General features: G+C 42.9%; 1 protein-coding gene across 1 annotated transcript in view; it reads left to right on the top strand.

Moving 5' to 3' along the window:
- Positions 1 to 685: 685 nt before the first annotated feature.
- The window catches only part of HSPA9 (heat shock protein family A (Hsp70) member 9), a 31,174-nt gene continuing 14,841 nt past the window's right edge, over positions 686 to 17,018 (top strand). The window contains exons 1-14 of the mRNA XM_014955778.1: positions 686 to 743; positions 2,234 to 2,321; positions 2,425 to 2,606; positions 3,213 to 3,337; positions 5,012 to 5,085; positions 5,173 to 5,279; positions 6,058 to 6,220; positions 7,041 to 7,133; positions 8,830 to 9,042; positions 11,243 to 11,353; positions 11,441 to 11,547; positions 12,326 to 12,488; positions 13,089 to 13,181; positions 14,871 to 15,080. Coding sequence (XP_014811264.1) covers positions 2,301 to 2,321; positions 2,425 to 2,606; positions 3,213 to 3,337; positions 5,012 to 5,085; positions 5,173 to 5,279; positions 6,058 to 6,220; positions 7,041 to 7,133; positions 8,830 to 9,042; positions 11,243 to 11,353; positions 11,441 to 11,547; positions 12,326 to 12,488; positions 13,089 to 13,181; positions 14,871 to 15,080 — 1,662 coding nt within the window. The 5' untranslated portion in view covers positions 686 to 743; positions 2,234 to 2,300. The remainder of the gene's footprint in view (positions 744 to 2,233; positions 2,322 to 2,424; positions 2,607 to 3,212; positions 3,338 to 5,011; positions 5,086 to 5,172; positions 5,280 to 6,057; positions 6,221 to 7,040; positions 7,134 to 8,829; positions 9,043 to 11,242; positions 11,354 to 11,440; positions 11,548 to 12,325; positions 12,489 to 13,088; positions 13,182 to 14,870; positions 15,081 to 17,018) is intronic.

Here is a 17,018-nt window from a genome sequence, read left to right as displayed (position 1 = left end):
CTTGCTGCCTGCTATCCTTCTTTCCAAATGTATCCACATTAAGTTTATCAAGGGAATTCAAGAGCACTTTAGTCTCTAATTTCTCTAGACTTTATGGCAGCAAAAAAAAAAAAAAAAAAAACTGCTGCAAAATCTCAACTGCGGATTCTTCAGGAGATGTAGTAGATCATTTCCTGCTGACTAGACGTAAAGCTTTGAGAAACAGGGTTAATGTTTATCTGCTGCTGCTTGTGGAAAGCTGAAGGTTCAGAGTTAATTTACTGAAATGTCTTTTGCCTGGTAGCACGTTCGTAGGCTATTTTGTATGAGGGGAAATAGTTCGGTTCTGGTAAAACAAATCAGGGCTGTGCTAGATAAATAAGCGTAGAGATTGCCAACATGGACGGGGCTTTGAGCAACCTGGCCTCGTGGGAGGTGTCCCTGCCCAGGGCAAGGGGTTGGAACTAGCTTATTTTTAAGGTCCCTTCCAATCTAAATCCTTTTATTATTCTATGAATTGGGCTTGGGGGTTTTTTTTTGGCAGTCTGAATCTTTCTCAAATTCTTCCTTAGTTTGCACATAAGTTTTTAAAAATGAAACATCATAGTAGGCTGCATCGCTCTGTTGTCTACTTTTGGAAGTCTTGGTTTAAAGATAACTTAATGTTTAAAATTAAATTTTCATTAGACTGTCTTTATTTTATAGACTTTCTGGAATGGCCTCAGTCAAAATGTTCTCAGAGCAGCATCCAGCAGACAATATGCGTAAGTATTTCCTTGGTTTTTCATGTTTGGCTATTTGATATTTGTATTTACTCTCTTCCTGATACCAGAACTAATTGTTGGAGGCAGAGATGGAGTAACAAAACAAAACAAAGCCAATAAAATAAAAGTAGTGCTTATGTGTGTCACTTTTCTAAGGCTGTGTCTTCATCTCTTTACTTGTTGTTTTGTTGTTTTTTTTCAGGGGAACTTTAAGAATTGGTTTTTCCCCCCTTGTTTTGCCAGCAGCAGCAGCCACACAATGTGGATTGTTGAGATTTGTTTGATTAAAAAAAAAAAAATTAAAAAATTGGTGGAACAGATTGGTTTACACTGGCATGAAGCAAGGGTGATATGTGACTCCGTTTCACTACAGATACAGTTTATTTCAAGCAGCTTGTGCATTTTAATTACTTGCTTTACTTGTTGCAAAGATAATGGGTAAAGAGTAGCACTTAGTTGTGTAATTTGGTCAGATGGTTTGTGGCTGATGCTGATTCAGGACACGGAGTGGGAAATGTGTTTGTGTTAGGGAAACTGCCCAGTTCTGGTTAGTACAGACAAACCGAGCCGTTGCACACTTCTAAGATCAAGCTTTGTGTTATTTGCACTGGAGCTAGAGCAACTGAGCATCTTGGGGAGTGAAAAAGTGATAGCCTGGTTATAAACATGGTCCTGCTGTGCTGTCACTATGCTTTCTTCACCCCAGAACATGGCTCTGTTTATAAGGCAAAATTAGGATTCAGGAGTTCTCTCCAGCCTTGAAGAGGGTAGTACAGACTTCCTGTGAAGGAGGAGGAGGTTCAAATTTGCCTTATGTTTGAGCCACTCCCATTTTTCAGAATTAAATTAATTTGTTCCTCCTCAGGATCAAAAAGGCTTATACATTAATTTACATTTTTTTTAAATTTAATTAACTTGTACATTAATTTGTTCCTCCTCAGGATAGCCAAAAATATTGTTATCATTGGCTCTGGCTCAGAGAACCCTGCATATGGTTTAGTAATCTGTTGTCTTTTCTATTCTCTTCTCCATGCTAAGCAGTGGTAAATAAACCTATACAATTTATTATTAGCATTTTGACTCCAGGTGAATGTTTTCAAACCTGTTTGTACATCAAAAATAACTCAAAGGAAACTCAAGAAGCTTCAAGTGTGTAGGGACAGAGTTAGTTACAACTTTGTTTTATGTCAAAATCTTAAGGAATGTAGAGAATATATGTAGTACAGATTATTCTGGTGAAGAATAGTGTTTATATGTTTAAATAAGTAAGGATTTGGTTGTAAGTGATTGAGTACAGAGGCACAAGGTTAAATTCCTATGTAAAGTCAGAGGCAGGGAACACCTTAGGTCAGAACACAATGCAGATTTGCTTCAACAGCTGGTGAAAAATAAAAATCACATCCTGTCTTCAGTATAGAAGGATTTTTTGCTATCTAGTTGGTTATTTTCCTTTCTTAGTAATTCTCTTTTTCCCATACTATGCATTACAGCTCAGAAGCAATTAAAGGTGCCGTTATTGGAATTGATTTGGGTACCACAAACTCCTGCGTGGCAGTTATGGAAGGAAAACAAGCAAAAGTAAGTACAAAAATGAATACCAGCTTGTAGTAACGTTATTAGGAGGTGAGTATTCTCAGAGGCAGTGGTTTTTGATGGCATCATCTTATGTTATTTTACACAGGTGCTGGAAAACTCTGAAGGTGCCAGGACGACCCCTTCGGTGGTTGCGTTCACGGCCGACGGTGAGCGCTTGGTTGGGATGCCGGCAAAGCGGCAGGCGGTGACGAACCCCCACAACACCTTCTACGCCACCAAACGTCTCATCGGGCGGCGCTTCGACGACTCTGAGGTCAAGAAGGATATGTAAGTGAGGGTGGAGAGCACTTCCACTACCAGCAGGAATGCTGTGCAACATGAAAATCTGTATTTTAAAATATAACACTCTTTTGGGTGAAGTAGTTATGCCCTCAGTATCGCAAAGATTCATTGCGTATATTCCAAGCTGTGTTTTGCTGTGTTAATTGCTGATCATCTTAAGATTTTAGATGCAGTGCTAAGGGACATGGTGTAGGGGATGACTTTGTAGAGTAGGGGAGATGGTTGGACTCAATGATCCCAAGGGTCTCTTCCAACCTCAATGATTCTATGATTTCCAGTGAAGAAGAAAAAAGCCTTGCTGATGCTGTGCAGAATCACTGTCAGCATCTGCCAGTGAAGTTTTTTCTCATTCTTGAGGGAGTTTACAATCAAAGCTGTATGATCATACCTAAGGCTTGTGAATTAATGATGTAGCTGATTAAAAGCAGCGGTGGTATATTGGTACTTGTGGGACTCCCTGGATCTGAGGCTGCTGTTGGCAAGTTCAGTATTATTTAGAATTTCTGCATGTTCTTCCACTGATACTAATTGTAGGGGGTTTGTGCCATGTGCTGATACAGAAATTGAGTGTGGAATTACTCTGTTTTTCAGTAAGAACGTTCCGTTTAAAATTGTCCGCGCCTCCAACGGGGACGCCTGGGTGGAGGCTCATGGGAAACTCTATTCTCCAAGCCAGATCGGTGCCTTTGTACTAATGAAGATGAAAGAAACTGCAGGTTGGTAACAGTTTGGTCTTTGCTGTGTGTGAACACAAGTGTGACCTCGGTGCTGGGCTGTGGTAAATGGAAATGCAGCAGCTATAAAGGTACATTTTGGTGTGGGAATCCTTGTATAGTAGGCCCTTGGATGGGGCAGATGGTGGAAGGGTATGGTGATAGGCTGTTACAAAGCCCCAAGGAGGGCTAGTGCTGCTCAATCTCAGATCTTTGGCAAGATATTAGTGCTTTACTTAAAACATACTCTTACCATAACTGGATAATGATTGAATTGATATTCCATTTTAATTGGAACATCAATTTTAATTGACCGCACACTCGCTCAGAAGGGGGAGCTCCTTTTCCTTGTAAGCTGCAGCCCTTGTGCCTCCCTGGCTGCAGCTGGACACGGGCTGTGGCAGCCAGGGTTTTGAGTGGCTTTGTTGTTATTCAGCTGCTAGATATGTAGCAAGAAAAAGAAGAGTTCGAGGGACCCAATTTTGGGGCTGAATGAATAGCTTCTTAACCAGTAGTGACTTTAAATCTTCACTAAAGGCAAATTTCCGTTGGCCTGGAGAATTTTTTTCTCCCCTTTCAATTCTTAACGTGGTTTCTGGCGAGACTGAGAATAATAAATGGAGATAATAGTTAGTAGCTGCCATCCCCAGCCTCGTTTGGTAAACATTGTGTGTCCAGTGATGAGTCTTCAGAGGGCAGGACTAAAGATTGCTACTGAAGCTTCATCCAAAGATGATTTTTTTTTTCAATGTTAGGTCCTGGACATTTGCTAAAGTTCCACCCAAGAGTAAAATATGAGTACATGGTGTGTGAGCACCTAGGTGGGATGAATCTGATTGTGAGGATGGTGTTCCTCTGCTTTCAGCAGGGATCTGCTCCCTGTAGTCTGTGGGCTTTTGGCCTGGTTGTTACATGAATTCAACTACAGAATGAACACAGAACAATGCAGTGTGTAAGGTCTATGCAGGGCTAATGCATAGGCATAAGTCCTGTCTCTGCGTTCTTACTGCATCATGCACTTTCTTGTCTGAATCTGCATTTGATGACATCCTTCTCTTTTTTTGAGAGAAGTTTGTGACCTTAAATTAGGGTGTAATGCATATTTTTCCTGACTTGCTGTCTTAGATAGTTAGAAAGTTAGTATATGTGCATTATTTCCACTGTATAAATGTTACTAACAGCAGACTATAAGTAGGATGAAAACGAGTAAGTTTTAAGCGTATCACATGTTGGACACTTCAAAGAAATGGAAAACAACTCCAGTCTCACACATTAAAAAGGCAAGTTAAGCTCTCAGAGAAGTTCTCTCTCACTGGTGGCATCCAGTCACTGATGGAATTGTGGAGGTGCTCTGCTCCTCTGTCAGAAGTCTGCAGACTACTCTGTGTTATGTGGAAGGATTTGATTTCTGTACAGTTCCATCAGCATCTTCCCAGAAAGCAGCAAGTGCTTGGGTAGCAAGCCTCTGTTCAGGAAAATTATTTCAAACTAGGTAATAATAATTCAGTATTTTTACCTTAGAAGAATAACTTTCCAGCATCTTCCCAGAAAGCAGCAAGTGCTTGTGTAGCAAGCCTCTGTTCTCTCTGTTCAAGAAAATGATTTCAAACTAGGTAATAATAACTCAGTATTTTTACCTTAGAAGGATAACTTTGTTTTGTCTCCCTTTTCCTCCAGAAAATTACCTGGGACATTCAGCAAAGAACGCTGTGATCACAGTCCCTGCTTACTTCAATGATTCTCAGAGACAGGTACTCACCAAGCTGTAACATTTTCAGACTTAGAGGTTGCATTTAGTGTCTCTGAGCGCTCAGCACTCTTCCTCCTCTGCTCCTCAGGCTACAAAAGATGCTGGGCAGATTGCTGGCTTGAATGTTTTGAGGGTGATTAATGAACCGACAGCAGCTGCGCTTGCCTATGGTCTGGATAAGTCTGAAGACAAAGTGTAAGTGCCTGTTCGTAACACCTACCCTCTCTTAAATCAGCAGGCTGTAACATTCTGTGCAAATGCATCTCCTGCTTTCTGGTTTTTTACAATAATTGATTGGAATTCTGCCAGAGTAGCCTCACGGCTGTGAGTCAGCACTAGGTAATGTCACCTCCCTTCTATGCCAGCCATACTTTTTAAAGAAAGTGAGTTTCATCGCTTGCAGCTACGACTTAATCATCAAAGCTGAGTGTCAAATTTAATTATCTTTCTTACTGGTAGCAGCGATAGGTGTGGCTAAGGACAAGTGGGCGAGAGGCTGTCACCTTTGGTGCTGAAGTTTGGTGCCTGGTTTCCACAGCTTGCATCATCTTCCCTGGCTCCATTCGACCTTCTGTCACTGTCACAGGTGGTTATATAAGTGCAGGGGGGTTGTTGCAGTTTTTATATTCCTTATAGTGCTTTGAAAGCCTTACATCTTGGAATATGTGTTTCATAATCATTTTGGGGCCCCTGTCCTTGTCATTGGACGTGTCTTTTTTTGAAGGAGGAACTGCCCTTTCTGAAATAATGACCAAGGTTAAGCATCGTGCAGCACATCTTTCAGAGAAGACTTCCACGTGGACTTGGGGTGCTCAAGGAATGTGTTACTTGTTCACTGCTCTCTTTGGAGAGGCTTTTAACTGGTGTGGACAGCAACAGGAATTCTGCACATTTCATTTCCTGAGGAGAATGATTTTTTTGAACCACACAGCCTTGTCTAGAAAGTAATGTTTCTCTGCATCTCTTCTTGTAGTATTGCGGTCTACGATTTGGGTGGTGGCACTTTCGATATTTCCATTTTGGAAATCCAGAAGGGAGTCTTTGAGGTGAAATCCACCAATGGTGACACTTTCTTGGGCGGAGAAGATTTCGACCAGGCTTTGCTACAGCACATTGTTAAAGAGTTCAAGAGAGAGGTAAGGCGTCTCCTCAGAATTCAATCTCATGTTATGCTGTTTTTCACATTGTTAAAGAGTTCAAGAGAGAGGTAAGGAATTCAATCTCATGTTATGCTGTTTCTCGACCTCGCTCAACTTTATAGAAGAATGGGAATTTTTTTAAATTTCTGGGACTTGGTTTGGCACGGTTGAAATTTAAGAGTATTAGCCATCTGTTAGTCTGGCTTCCAGGTCTTATGTGTGTTTTCTTGAAGTGGAATATTCTTCTCCTGGAAGAGAGAATAGCAGGACTATCCTATGCATAGTCTGCTTATTTTTAATAATAAACTCCTGGAAGAGAGAATAGCAGGACTATCCTGTGCATACTCTGCTTATTTTGAATAATAATCTGTGGCCCAGTTGAATGTTGCAGCAGAGGCGCATACAATACAGGGTTGTAGGAAACTGCAATATAATTCCAACTCCTTTGCTAATTCTCTGTGGCCCAGTTGAATGTTGCAGCAGAGGTGCATACACAATACAGGGTTGTAGGAAACTGTGATATAATTCCAACTCCTTTGCTAATTAAGTCTTTATATTCTGCAATGCATCAGTTACAGATTAAAGCTTGAAAAAGCTTACTGTATAATCACTTCCAGAGCGGGCAGGCCTAGCAGATACTTTGGAAAAGCTAAATATGTTTGCCAGAAGTGAGAGACATCAGCAGAAGTCTGCTGTCTTTCTGTGCAAATCTTTACAGTCAAGAGTGATAGGAAGGTGAACTGTGATGAAGAGAAGCTCTCTGTGACTCCTGTGCAAAAACTGGGAGTCTGTTAACCTGTATTGTTTGTCACTTTAGACTGGTGTTGACCTGATGAAAGACAACATGGCCCTTCAGAGGGTGAGAGAAGCATCGGAGAAGGCAAAGTGTGAGCTTTCATCATCTGTGCAGGTAGGTGGCTAGGTTCAAAGCAGTCCGGTAAAGCATTTTGATAAACAAAACCAATGCAAAATTCAGTGTATTAAGCTCTCTGAAATTGCTGCTTTTTTCTTGTGGCAGCACAACAAGCTTCTGTGTAACCAAATGGCATGGCTTTAACAGAAGGCCTTCAGCAGGGTAGGCTTTAGGAGCACAATTAATTGTCGGAAGCTGAGAATGTTAGCGGGTGCTGGGTTTTCCCTTTCTTCTGGCACCATTTCTTCTGATCTTTCAGGGAATGTGACCTTGTTCCCAACTTAATTTTTATTTCAGAACTGTGCTGGGCACCAGGGAATTCAGCTGTGGCTAGTACTGCTGGGTTCCTGGAAGCACTAGCAGCTTCGTGCAAGCACTTCCGAAACCTTGGTGCTGCTCATTCCTCTGAAACAGCTAATTTATCTAACGACATAATTTCTACAAAGATTCTTTACTTATTTGCCTATAGAAGAGTTGTCTAGAAAAAAGGGAGCATGTGTTGCTCTTTTTCTTCTTTTCCATCTGCTTTGTATATTAATGCATTCAAGCATGTCCTTTATTCACTACTGAATAAGGAGCTGGAGGAGCAGCAAGTTGGGGGTGTAATAGTCTTGCCTAAGTGAAATTAAGGTCAATTATATAGTAATTGAAATGGGGCCTCTGCCAATTTCTAGGTTCTGAATAAACATTAATTTATTTTTTTTTTGATGGTGGTCTTTTTGTTGGCCAGTGGGGAGCTCGTAGCAAGGAGTTTAGGCCAGTCACAATGGCTGCATAGTTCTGCCAGGGACATAGCGGGCTCTGTTTTACTAGCTCAAGACTTGGCAAATGCAGTCTGTTCATACCAGGAAAAACTGAATTCTTTAACTCTTTAGCAGTGAAGGGAAAACAACTTGCATTTGGCCCGATTTTCCCCTAAGATTTTTGACCGTGCCATTTATGAAGTGAATGAGCACCTCTGGTCAGTTATGTGGGTTTAGTTCTTGTGTAAACTTAATCTCCAGAGCTTAAAGCATTAACATTTTTAATTGCTTAGGTTTGTAGCATCTGTTCATGTCAGCATGACTCAGCACTTGAACAAGGTGGTTTCGGTATACGATTTGCTTTAAAAATCCAGCATGTGAATTTGTAAGATTGTTCACAAATAGCCATGAAAAGAGGGGATTATGGTCCCTGGCACTGATGAACTTTGTGTTAAATGGCAAGGGACCAGCTGTCAGACACGAGTTGTTTGTATTTAGAGAACAGTCATGAGTTACTCCTTCAAGTAACTTACCTTGTACGAAGTGTTAGTCGTTTCCCAAAAGATTTTGCCACTCTGAAGGTGGGCTTTCTCAACAAAGGGGATTAAAGTTGTCACTTTTAATGAGTTTCACCTCTTACCTCCTGGCTGTGATAGAAATTAAATTGTTCCTCTTGATAATAAAAGACCTCATAGTAACGCAGTATTAAGATGGGAGCTTAAAGAGTTGTAACCATGAGCTGTGTAACAAAATGATTTTCCTATCTCTAGTCTGAAATGTCAAACATAAAAGTGTGCCTGCTGCTGCTTAAAAGCTGGGCTGCAGGGTGAACAGGCAGTAGATGTTTCAGTACAGGCAGAACAGAACCTGTAACTTGATCTCAAACCTCTATGTGACCACTTCATTTCTCATTCCTGTTTTTTGCCTCCGTGTCTGTTCCTGTGCTGCAGACTGATATTAACTTGCCGTACCTTACTATGGATGCCTCTGGACCAAAGCACTTGAACATGAAGCTGAGTCGTGCCCAGTTTGAGGGCATTGTAGCTGATCTGATCAAAAGGACGGTAGCGCCGTGCCAGAAAGCCATGCAGGATGCTGAAGTCAGCAAGAGTGACATCGGTGAAGTCATCCTGGTCGGTGGCATGACCAGAATGCCAAAGGTATGAGATCTGTCTCTGTTACGGGCAAAGCTGGCACAGATGGTGCTCTGTTAAGGGTGATCTGTAGAAGAAAAGTTGGGAATCTGGTAACTTCAAAGCTCCAGCAGCTGAAGGCCCCTCAGAGCACAGCAGATGTGCAAAGTAGTCACATGAAAGCAGTGACAAGGGACTCTCTCGTCCTGTTTAATGAGCTCAGCTCGGATCTGGGGGCTGTAGCTGAGTTGCACTTCACAAAGACAAGTGGGAGTTCTCAGGAGTTGAAAATTCAACTTGAATTTCTCATGTGGACCAAACATAAGCAGCATTGTTCAGGGTGTTTTCTCTCGTTGTAGACTGCATTGTGTGATGAAGGTACACTTCAGTGACAATAATCCTTGCCTTCTGGTGGATTTCTTCCCCCGTGTAGAACACTTAGAGCTAGCTGTGAGGAACCTGCACGAGCAGAATGGTTTTGTTACCTGCTGGTTGCCTGTATTTGGCTACCTATGTGTTGTGAAGCATATTGAACTGGCTGTTCCAAACACTCCTTACCTAATATCTGGCCCTCGTGTTACGTGGTGATAAGCACCAACAGGTAACTTAAAAGCTTGCTCTGCTGACATGCACAGTCCTGCAGATCAGGTGCTGCCTGCTGTTGATTTACTATTTTTGTTGGTAGCGATGCAGGCTGCTGCTGAGCTCCCCTGAAGTCAGAGCTGAACGCGTACAGACACGCTCTCTTCGAGGGTACAGCCTGTCCTTTTCTACAGAGATCATCAAAATCTCATTCCATGGGGATCCATCAGGCTTGGACTATTTGTTTGCTGTTAACATTTGTGTTTTGCAGGTCCTTTCTAGGTTTGTAGGTGTGTACCTGGTCCTGCTTGGGATTGATTTAGGGTTTGGTGGTGGGGTGTTTTTTTTCCCTTCCCTAAGTGTTAACTGAGCCTGGTGGCTGGAGGTGATATTCCTGTGTGCAGAAGGTCACCCAGGCAGGGGAACCAGAGCAACAAGATAAACAGAAGGGACTGCTCTGGCCAAAGCTCCAGTGGAGTAACTCTGCTGTACCTTCCCAAAGTCCCTGCTCTTCCAGCTGGATAGAGGAAAAATGTTGTGATTATCTGTGTATAAAGTGACAAAAACCACCTCTAGAATTGGGGAAGCCCTTCCTGAAACATCATGTCTCCTTTAGGGGTGGGAGACAGTGCTTAAATATTGATTTATTTTTTTTATGATTAATTTTACTTTTTTTACCCCCTATTTCTAACCCATGGCATTTGTGGCACTGAGCTTACAGAGTGCTTTCCAGTGTGCCTGTAGTTACAGCTCTGGCTCTGAGAGCAGCGCCCGTATGTCGCGCACAGCGTGTGCGTTGTTGTTTGTGTCCCCCTGCTAGGAGGGAACGTGCTGCCTTTGGGGTGCTCCAGGAGACATGCAGTGCGTGGTTAGAAGGAACATTTCTTTTGTACTGTAAAATATGCCTCCAGAGGGAAAAGACTTGCACTTAATTATATGCTCGTACATAAAGCTTACTCCTCTGTAATGAACACTCCAGGAAGGTGTCTCTTGGCGTGAGCGCAGAGGGGTTGATGTTTGCTTACAGCGCAGTTTTCCGGGCACATGGGGCTCACCTCTGCCATAAAAAAGACATTGAGGTGCTGGAGCGGGTCCAGAGAAGGGCGACAAAGCTGGTGAGGGGTCTGGAGAATAAGTCTTATGAGGAGAGGCTGAGGGAACTGGGGTTATTCAGCCTGGAGAAGAGGAGGCTGAGGGGAGACCTTACTGCTCTCTACAACTCCCTGAAAGGAGGGTGTAGAGAGGTTCTTAGATAGTTAGAAAGTTAGTATATGTGCATTATTTCCACTGTATAAATGTTACTAACAGCAGACTATAAGTAGGATGAAAACGAGTAAGTTTTAAGCGTATCACATGTTGGACACTTCAAAGAAATGGAAAACAACTCCAGTCTCACACATTAAAAAGGCAAGTTAAGCTCTCAGAGAAGTTCTCTCTCACTGGTGGCATCCAGTCACTGATGGAATTGTGGAGGTGCTCTGCTCCTCTGTCAGAAGTCTGCAGACTACTCTGTGTTATGTGGAAGGATTTGATTTCTGTACAGTTCCATCAGCATCTTCCCAGAAAGCAGCAAGTGCTTGGGTAGCAAGCCTCTGTTCAGGAAAATTATTTCAAACTAGGTAATAATAATTCAGTATTTTTACCTTAGAAGAATAACTTTCTGTTTTGTCTCCCTTTTCCTCCAGAAAATTACCTGGGACATTCAGCAAAGAACGCTGTGATCACAGTCCCTGCTTACTTCAATGATTCTCAGAGACAGGTACTCACCAAGCTGTAACATTTTCAGACTTAGAGGTTGCATTTAGTGTCTCTGAGCGCTCAGCACTCTTCCTCCTCTGCTCCTCAGGCTACAAAAGATGCTGGGCAGATTGCTGGCTTGAATGTTTTGAGGGTGATTAATGAACCGACAGCAGCTGCGCTTGCCTATGGTCTGGATAAGTCTGAAGACAAAGTGTAAGTGCCTGTTCGTAACACCTACCCTCTCTTAAATCAGCAGGCTGTAACATTCTGTGCAAATGCATCTCCTGCTTTCTGGTTTTTTACAATAATTGATTGGAATTCTGCCAGAGTAGCCTCACGGCTGTGAGTCAGCACTAGGTAATGTCACCTCCCTTCTATGCCAGCCATACTTTTTAAAGAAAGTGAGTTTCATCGCTTGCAGCTACGACTTAATCATCAAAGCTGAGTGTCAAATTTAATTATCTTTCTTACTGGTAGCAGCGATAGGTGTGGCTAAGGACAAGTGGGTGAGGGGCTGTCACCTTTGGTGCTGAGGTCTGGTGCCTGGTTTCCACAGCTTGCATCATCTTCCCTGGCTCCATTCGACCTTCTGTCACTGTCACAGGTGGTTATATAAGTGCAGGGGGGTTGTTGCAGTTTTTATATTCCTTATAGTGCTTTGAAAGCCTTACATCTTGGAATATGTGTTTCATAATTATTGTGGTGCCCCTGTCCTTGTCATTGGACGTGTCTTTTTTTGAAGGAGGAACTGCCCTTTCTGAAATAATGACCAAGGTTAAGCATCGTGCAGCACATCTTTCAGAGAAGACTTCCACGTGGACTTGGGGTGCTCAAGGAATGTGTTACTTGTTCACTGCTCTCTTTGGAGAGGCTTTTAACTGGTGTGGACAGCAACAGGAATTCTGCACATTTCATTTCCTGAGGAGAATGATTTTTTTGAACCACACAGCCTTGTCTAGAAAGTAATGTTTCTCTGCATCTCTTCTTGTAGTATTGCGGTCTACGATTTGGGTGGTGGCACTTTCGATATTTCCATTTTGGAAATCCAGAAGGGAGTCTTTGAGGTGAAGTCCACCAATGGTGACACTTTCTTGGGCGGAGAAGATTTCGACCAGGCTTTGCTACAGCACATTGTTAAAGAGTTCAAGAGAGAGGTAAGGAATTCAATCTCATGTTATGCTGTTTCTCGACCTCGCTCAACTTTATAGAAGAATGGGAATTTTTTTAAATTTCTGGGACTTGGTTTGGCACGGTTGAAATTTAAGAGTATTAGCCATCTGTTAGTCTGGCTTCCAGGTCTTATGTGTGTTTTCTTGAAGTGGAATATTCTTCTCCTGGAAGAGAGAATAGCAGGACTATCCTATGCATAGTCTGCTTATTTTTAATAATAAAAATCTGTGGCCCAGTTGAATGTTGCAGCAGAGGCGCATACAATACAGGGTTGTAGGAAACTGCAATATAATTCCAACTCCTTTGCTAATTCAGTCTTTATATTCTGCAATGCATCAGTTACAGATTAAAGCTTGAAAAAGCTTACTGTATAATCACTTCCAGAGCAGACAGGCCTAGCAGATACTTTTGAAATGCTAAATATGTTTGCCAGAAGTGAGAGACATCAGCAGAAGTCTGCTGTCTTTCTGTGCAAATCTTTACAGTCAAGAGTGATAGGAAGGTGAACTGTGATGAAGAGAAGCTCTCTGTGACTCCTGTGCAAAAACTGGGAGTCTGTTAACCTGTATTGTTTGTCACTTTAGACTGGTGTTGACCTGATGAAAGACAACATGGCCCTTCAGAGGGTGAGAGAAGCATCGGAGAAGGCAAAGTGTGAGCTTTCATCATCTGTGCAGGTAGGTGGCTAGGTTCAAAGCAGTCCGGTAAAGCATTTTGATAAACAAAACCAATGCAAAATTCAGTGTATTAAGCTCTCTGAAATTGCTGCTTTTTTCTTGTGGCAGCACAACAAGCTTCTGTGTAACCAAATGGCATGGCTTTAACAGAAGGCCTTCAGCAGGGTAGGCTTTAGGAGCACAATTAATTGTCGGAAGCTGAGAATGTTAGCGGGTGCTGGGTTTTCCCTTTCTTCTGGCACCACATTTTCTGATCTTTCAGGGAATGTGACCTTGTTCCCAACTTATTTCAGAACTGTGCTGGGCACCAGGGAATTCAGCTGTGGCTAGTACTGCTGGGTTCCTGGAAGCACTAGCAGCTTCGTGCAAGCACTTCCGAAACCTTGGTGCTGCTCATTCCTCTGAAACAGCTAATTTATCTAACGACATAATTTCTACAAAGATTCTTTACTTATTTGCCTATAGAAGAGTTGTCTAGAAAAAAGGGAGCATGTGTTGCTCTTTTTCTTCTTTTCCATCTGCTTTGTATATTAATGCATTCAAGCATGTCCTTTATTCACTACTGAATAAGGAGCTGGAGGAGCAGCAAGTTGGGGGTGTAATAGTCTTGCCTAAGTGAAATTAAGGTCAATTATATAGTAATTGAAATGGGGCCTCTGCCAATTTCTAGGTTCTGAATAAACATTAATTTATTTTTTTTTTGATGGTGGTCTTTTTGTTGGCCAGTGGGGAGCTCGTAGCAAGGAGTTTAGGCCAGTCACAATGGCTGCATAGTTCTGCCAGGGACATAGCGGGCTCTGTTTTACTAGCTCAAGACTTGGCAAATGCAGTCTGTTCATACCAGGAAAAACTGAATTCTTTAACTCTTTAGCAGTGAAGGGAAAACAACTTGCATTTGGCCCGATTTTCCCCTAAGATTTTTGACCGTGCCATTTATGAAGTGAATGAGCACCTCTGGTCAGTTATGTGGGTTTAGTTCTTGTGTAAACTTAATCTCCAGAGCTTAAAGCATTAACATTTTTAATTGCTTAGGTTTGTAGCATCTGTTGATGTCAGCATGACTCAGCACTTGAACAAGATGGGTTCGGTATATGATTTTCTTTAAAAATCCAGCATGTGAATTTGCAAGATCGTTCACAAATAGCCATGAAAAGTGGGGATTATGGTCCCTGGCACTGATGAACTTTGTGTTAAATGGCAAGGGACCAGCTGTCAGACACGAGTTGTTTGTATTTAGAGAACAGTCATGAGTTACTCCTTCAAGTAACTTACCTTGTACGAAGTGTTAGTCGTTTCCCAAAAGATTTTGCCACTCTGAAGGTGGGCTTTCTCAACAAAGGGGATTAAAGTTGTCACTTTTAATGAGTTTCACCTCTTACCTCCTGGCTGTGATAGAAATTAAATTGTTCCTCTTGATAATAAAAGACCTCATAGTAACGCAGTATTAAGATGGGAGCTTAAAGAGTTGTAACCATGAGCTGTGTAACAAAATGATTTTCCTATCTCTAGTCTGAAATGTCAAACATAAAAGTGTGCCTGCTGCTGCTTAAAAGCTGGGCTGCAGGGTGAACAGGCAGTAGATGTTTCAGTACAGGCAGAACAGAACCTGTAACTTGATCTCAAACCTCTATGTGACCACTTCATTTCTCATTCCTGTTTTTTGCCTCCGTGTCTGTTCCTGTGCTGCAGACTGATATTAACTTGCCGTACCTTACTATGGATGCCTCTGGACCAAAGCACTTGAACATGAAGCTGAGTCGTGCCCAGTTTGAGGGCATTGTAGCTGATCTGATCAAAAGGACGGTAGCGCCGTGCCAGAAAGCCATGCAGGATGCTGAAGTCAGCAAGAGTGACATCGGTGAAGTCATCCTGGTCGGTGGCATGACCAGAATGCCAAAGGTATGAGATCTGTCTCTGTTACGGGCAAAGCGGGCACAGATGGTGCTCTGTTAAGGGTGATCTGTAACAGAAAAGTTGGGAATTTGGTAACTTCAAAGCTCCAGCAGCTGAAGGCCCCTCAGAGCACAGCAGATGTGCAAAGTAGTCACATGAAAGCAGTGACAAGGGACTCTCTCGTCCTGTTTAATGAGCTCAGCTCAGATCTGGGGGCTGTAGCTGAGTTGCACTTCACAAAGACAAGTGGGAGTTCTCAGGAGTTGAAAATTCAACTTGAATTTCTCATGTGGACCAAACATAAGCAGCATTGTTCAGGGTGTTTTCTCTCGTTGTAGACTGCATTGTGTGATGAAGGTACACTTCAGTGACAATAATCCTTGCCTTCTGGTGGATTTCTTCCCCCGTGTAGAACACTTAGAGCTAGCTGTGAGGAAACTGCACAAGCAGAATGGTTTTGTTACCTGCTGGTTGCCTGTATTTGGCTACCTATGTGTTGTGAAGCATATTGAACTGGCTGTTCCAAACACTCCTTACCTAATATCTGGCCCTCGTGTTACGTGGTGATAAGCACCAACAGGTAACTTAAAAGCTTGCTCTGCTGACATGCACAGTCCTGCAGATCAGGTGCTGCCTGCTGTTGATTTACTATTTTTGTTGGTAGCGATGCAGGCTGCTGCTGAGCTCCCCTGAAGTCAGAGCTGAACGCGTACAGACACGCTCTCTTCGAGGGTACAGCCTGTCCTTTTCTACAGAGATCATCAAAATCTCATTCCATGGGGATCCATCAGGCTTGGACTATTTGTTTGCTGTTAACATTTGTGTTTTGCAGGTCTTTTCTAGGTTTGTAGGTGTGTACCTGGTCCTGCTTGGGATTGATTTAGGGTTTGGTGGTGGGGTGTTTTTTTTCCCTTCCCTAAGTGTTAACTGAGCCTGGTGGCTGGAGGTGATATTCCTGTGTGCAGAAGGTCACCCAGGCAGGGGAACCAGAGCAACAAGATAAACAGAAGGGACTGCTCTGGCCAAAGCTCCAGTGGAGTAACTCTGCTGTACCTTCCCAAAGTCCCTGCTCTTCCAGCTGGATAGAGGAAAAATGTTGTGATTATCTGTGTATAAAGTGACAAAAACCACCTCTAGAATTGGGGAAGCCCTTCCTGAAACATCATGTCTCCTTTAGGGGTGGGAGACAGTGCTTAAATATTGATTTATTTTTTTTATGATTAATTTTACTTTTTTTACCCCCTATTTCTAACCCATGGCATTTGTGGCACTGAGCTTACAGAGTGCTTTCCAGTGTGCCTGTAGTTACAGCTCTGGCTCTGAGAGCAGCGCCCGTATGTCGCGCACAGCGTGTGCGTTGTTGTTTGTGTCCCCCTGCTAGGAGGGAACGTGCTGCCTTTGGGGTGCTCCAGGAGACATGCAGTGCGTGGTTAGAAGGAACATTTCTTTTGTACTGTAAAATATGCCTCCAGAGGGAAAAGACTTGCACTTAATTATATGCTCGTACATAAAGCTTACTCCTCTGTAATGAACACTCCAGGAAGGTGTCTCTTGGCGTGAGCGCAGAGGGGTTGATGTTTGCTTACAGCGCAGTTTTCCGGGCACATGGGGCTCACCTCTGCCATAAAAAAGACATTGAGGTGCTGGAGCGGGTCCAGAGAAGGGCGACAAAGCTGGTGAGGGGTCTGGAGAATAAGTCTTATGAGGAGAGGCTGAGGGAACTGGGGTTATTCAGCCTGGAGAAGAGGAGGCTGAGGGGAGACCTTACTGCTCTCTACAACTCCCTGAAAGGAGGGTGTAGAGAGGTGGGGATCGATCTCTTCTCCCAAGTCACAGGCGACAGGACCAGAGGAAATGGCCTCAAGTTGCACCAGGGGAGGTTCAGGCTGGATATTAGGAAAAATTTTTTCACTGAAAGGGTTCTCAGGCATTGGAATGGGCTGC

Source organism: Calidris pugnax, unplaced genomic scaffold (genome assembly GCF_001431845.1).
Source record: "Calidris pugnax isolate Ruff unplaced genomic scaffold, ASM143184v1 scaffold228, whole genome shotgun sequence".
Classification (NCBI taxonomy): domain Eukaryota; kingdom Metazoa; phylum Chordata; class Aves; order Charadriiformes; family Scolopacidae; genus Calidris; species Calidris pugnax.
Note: the sequence above shows the minus strand (reverse complement) of the source record. Positions and strands in the feature narration are given on the sequence as shown.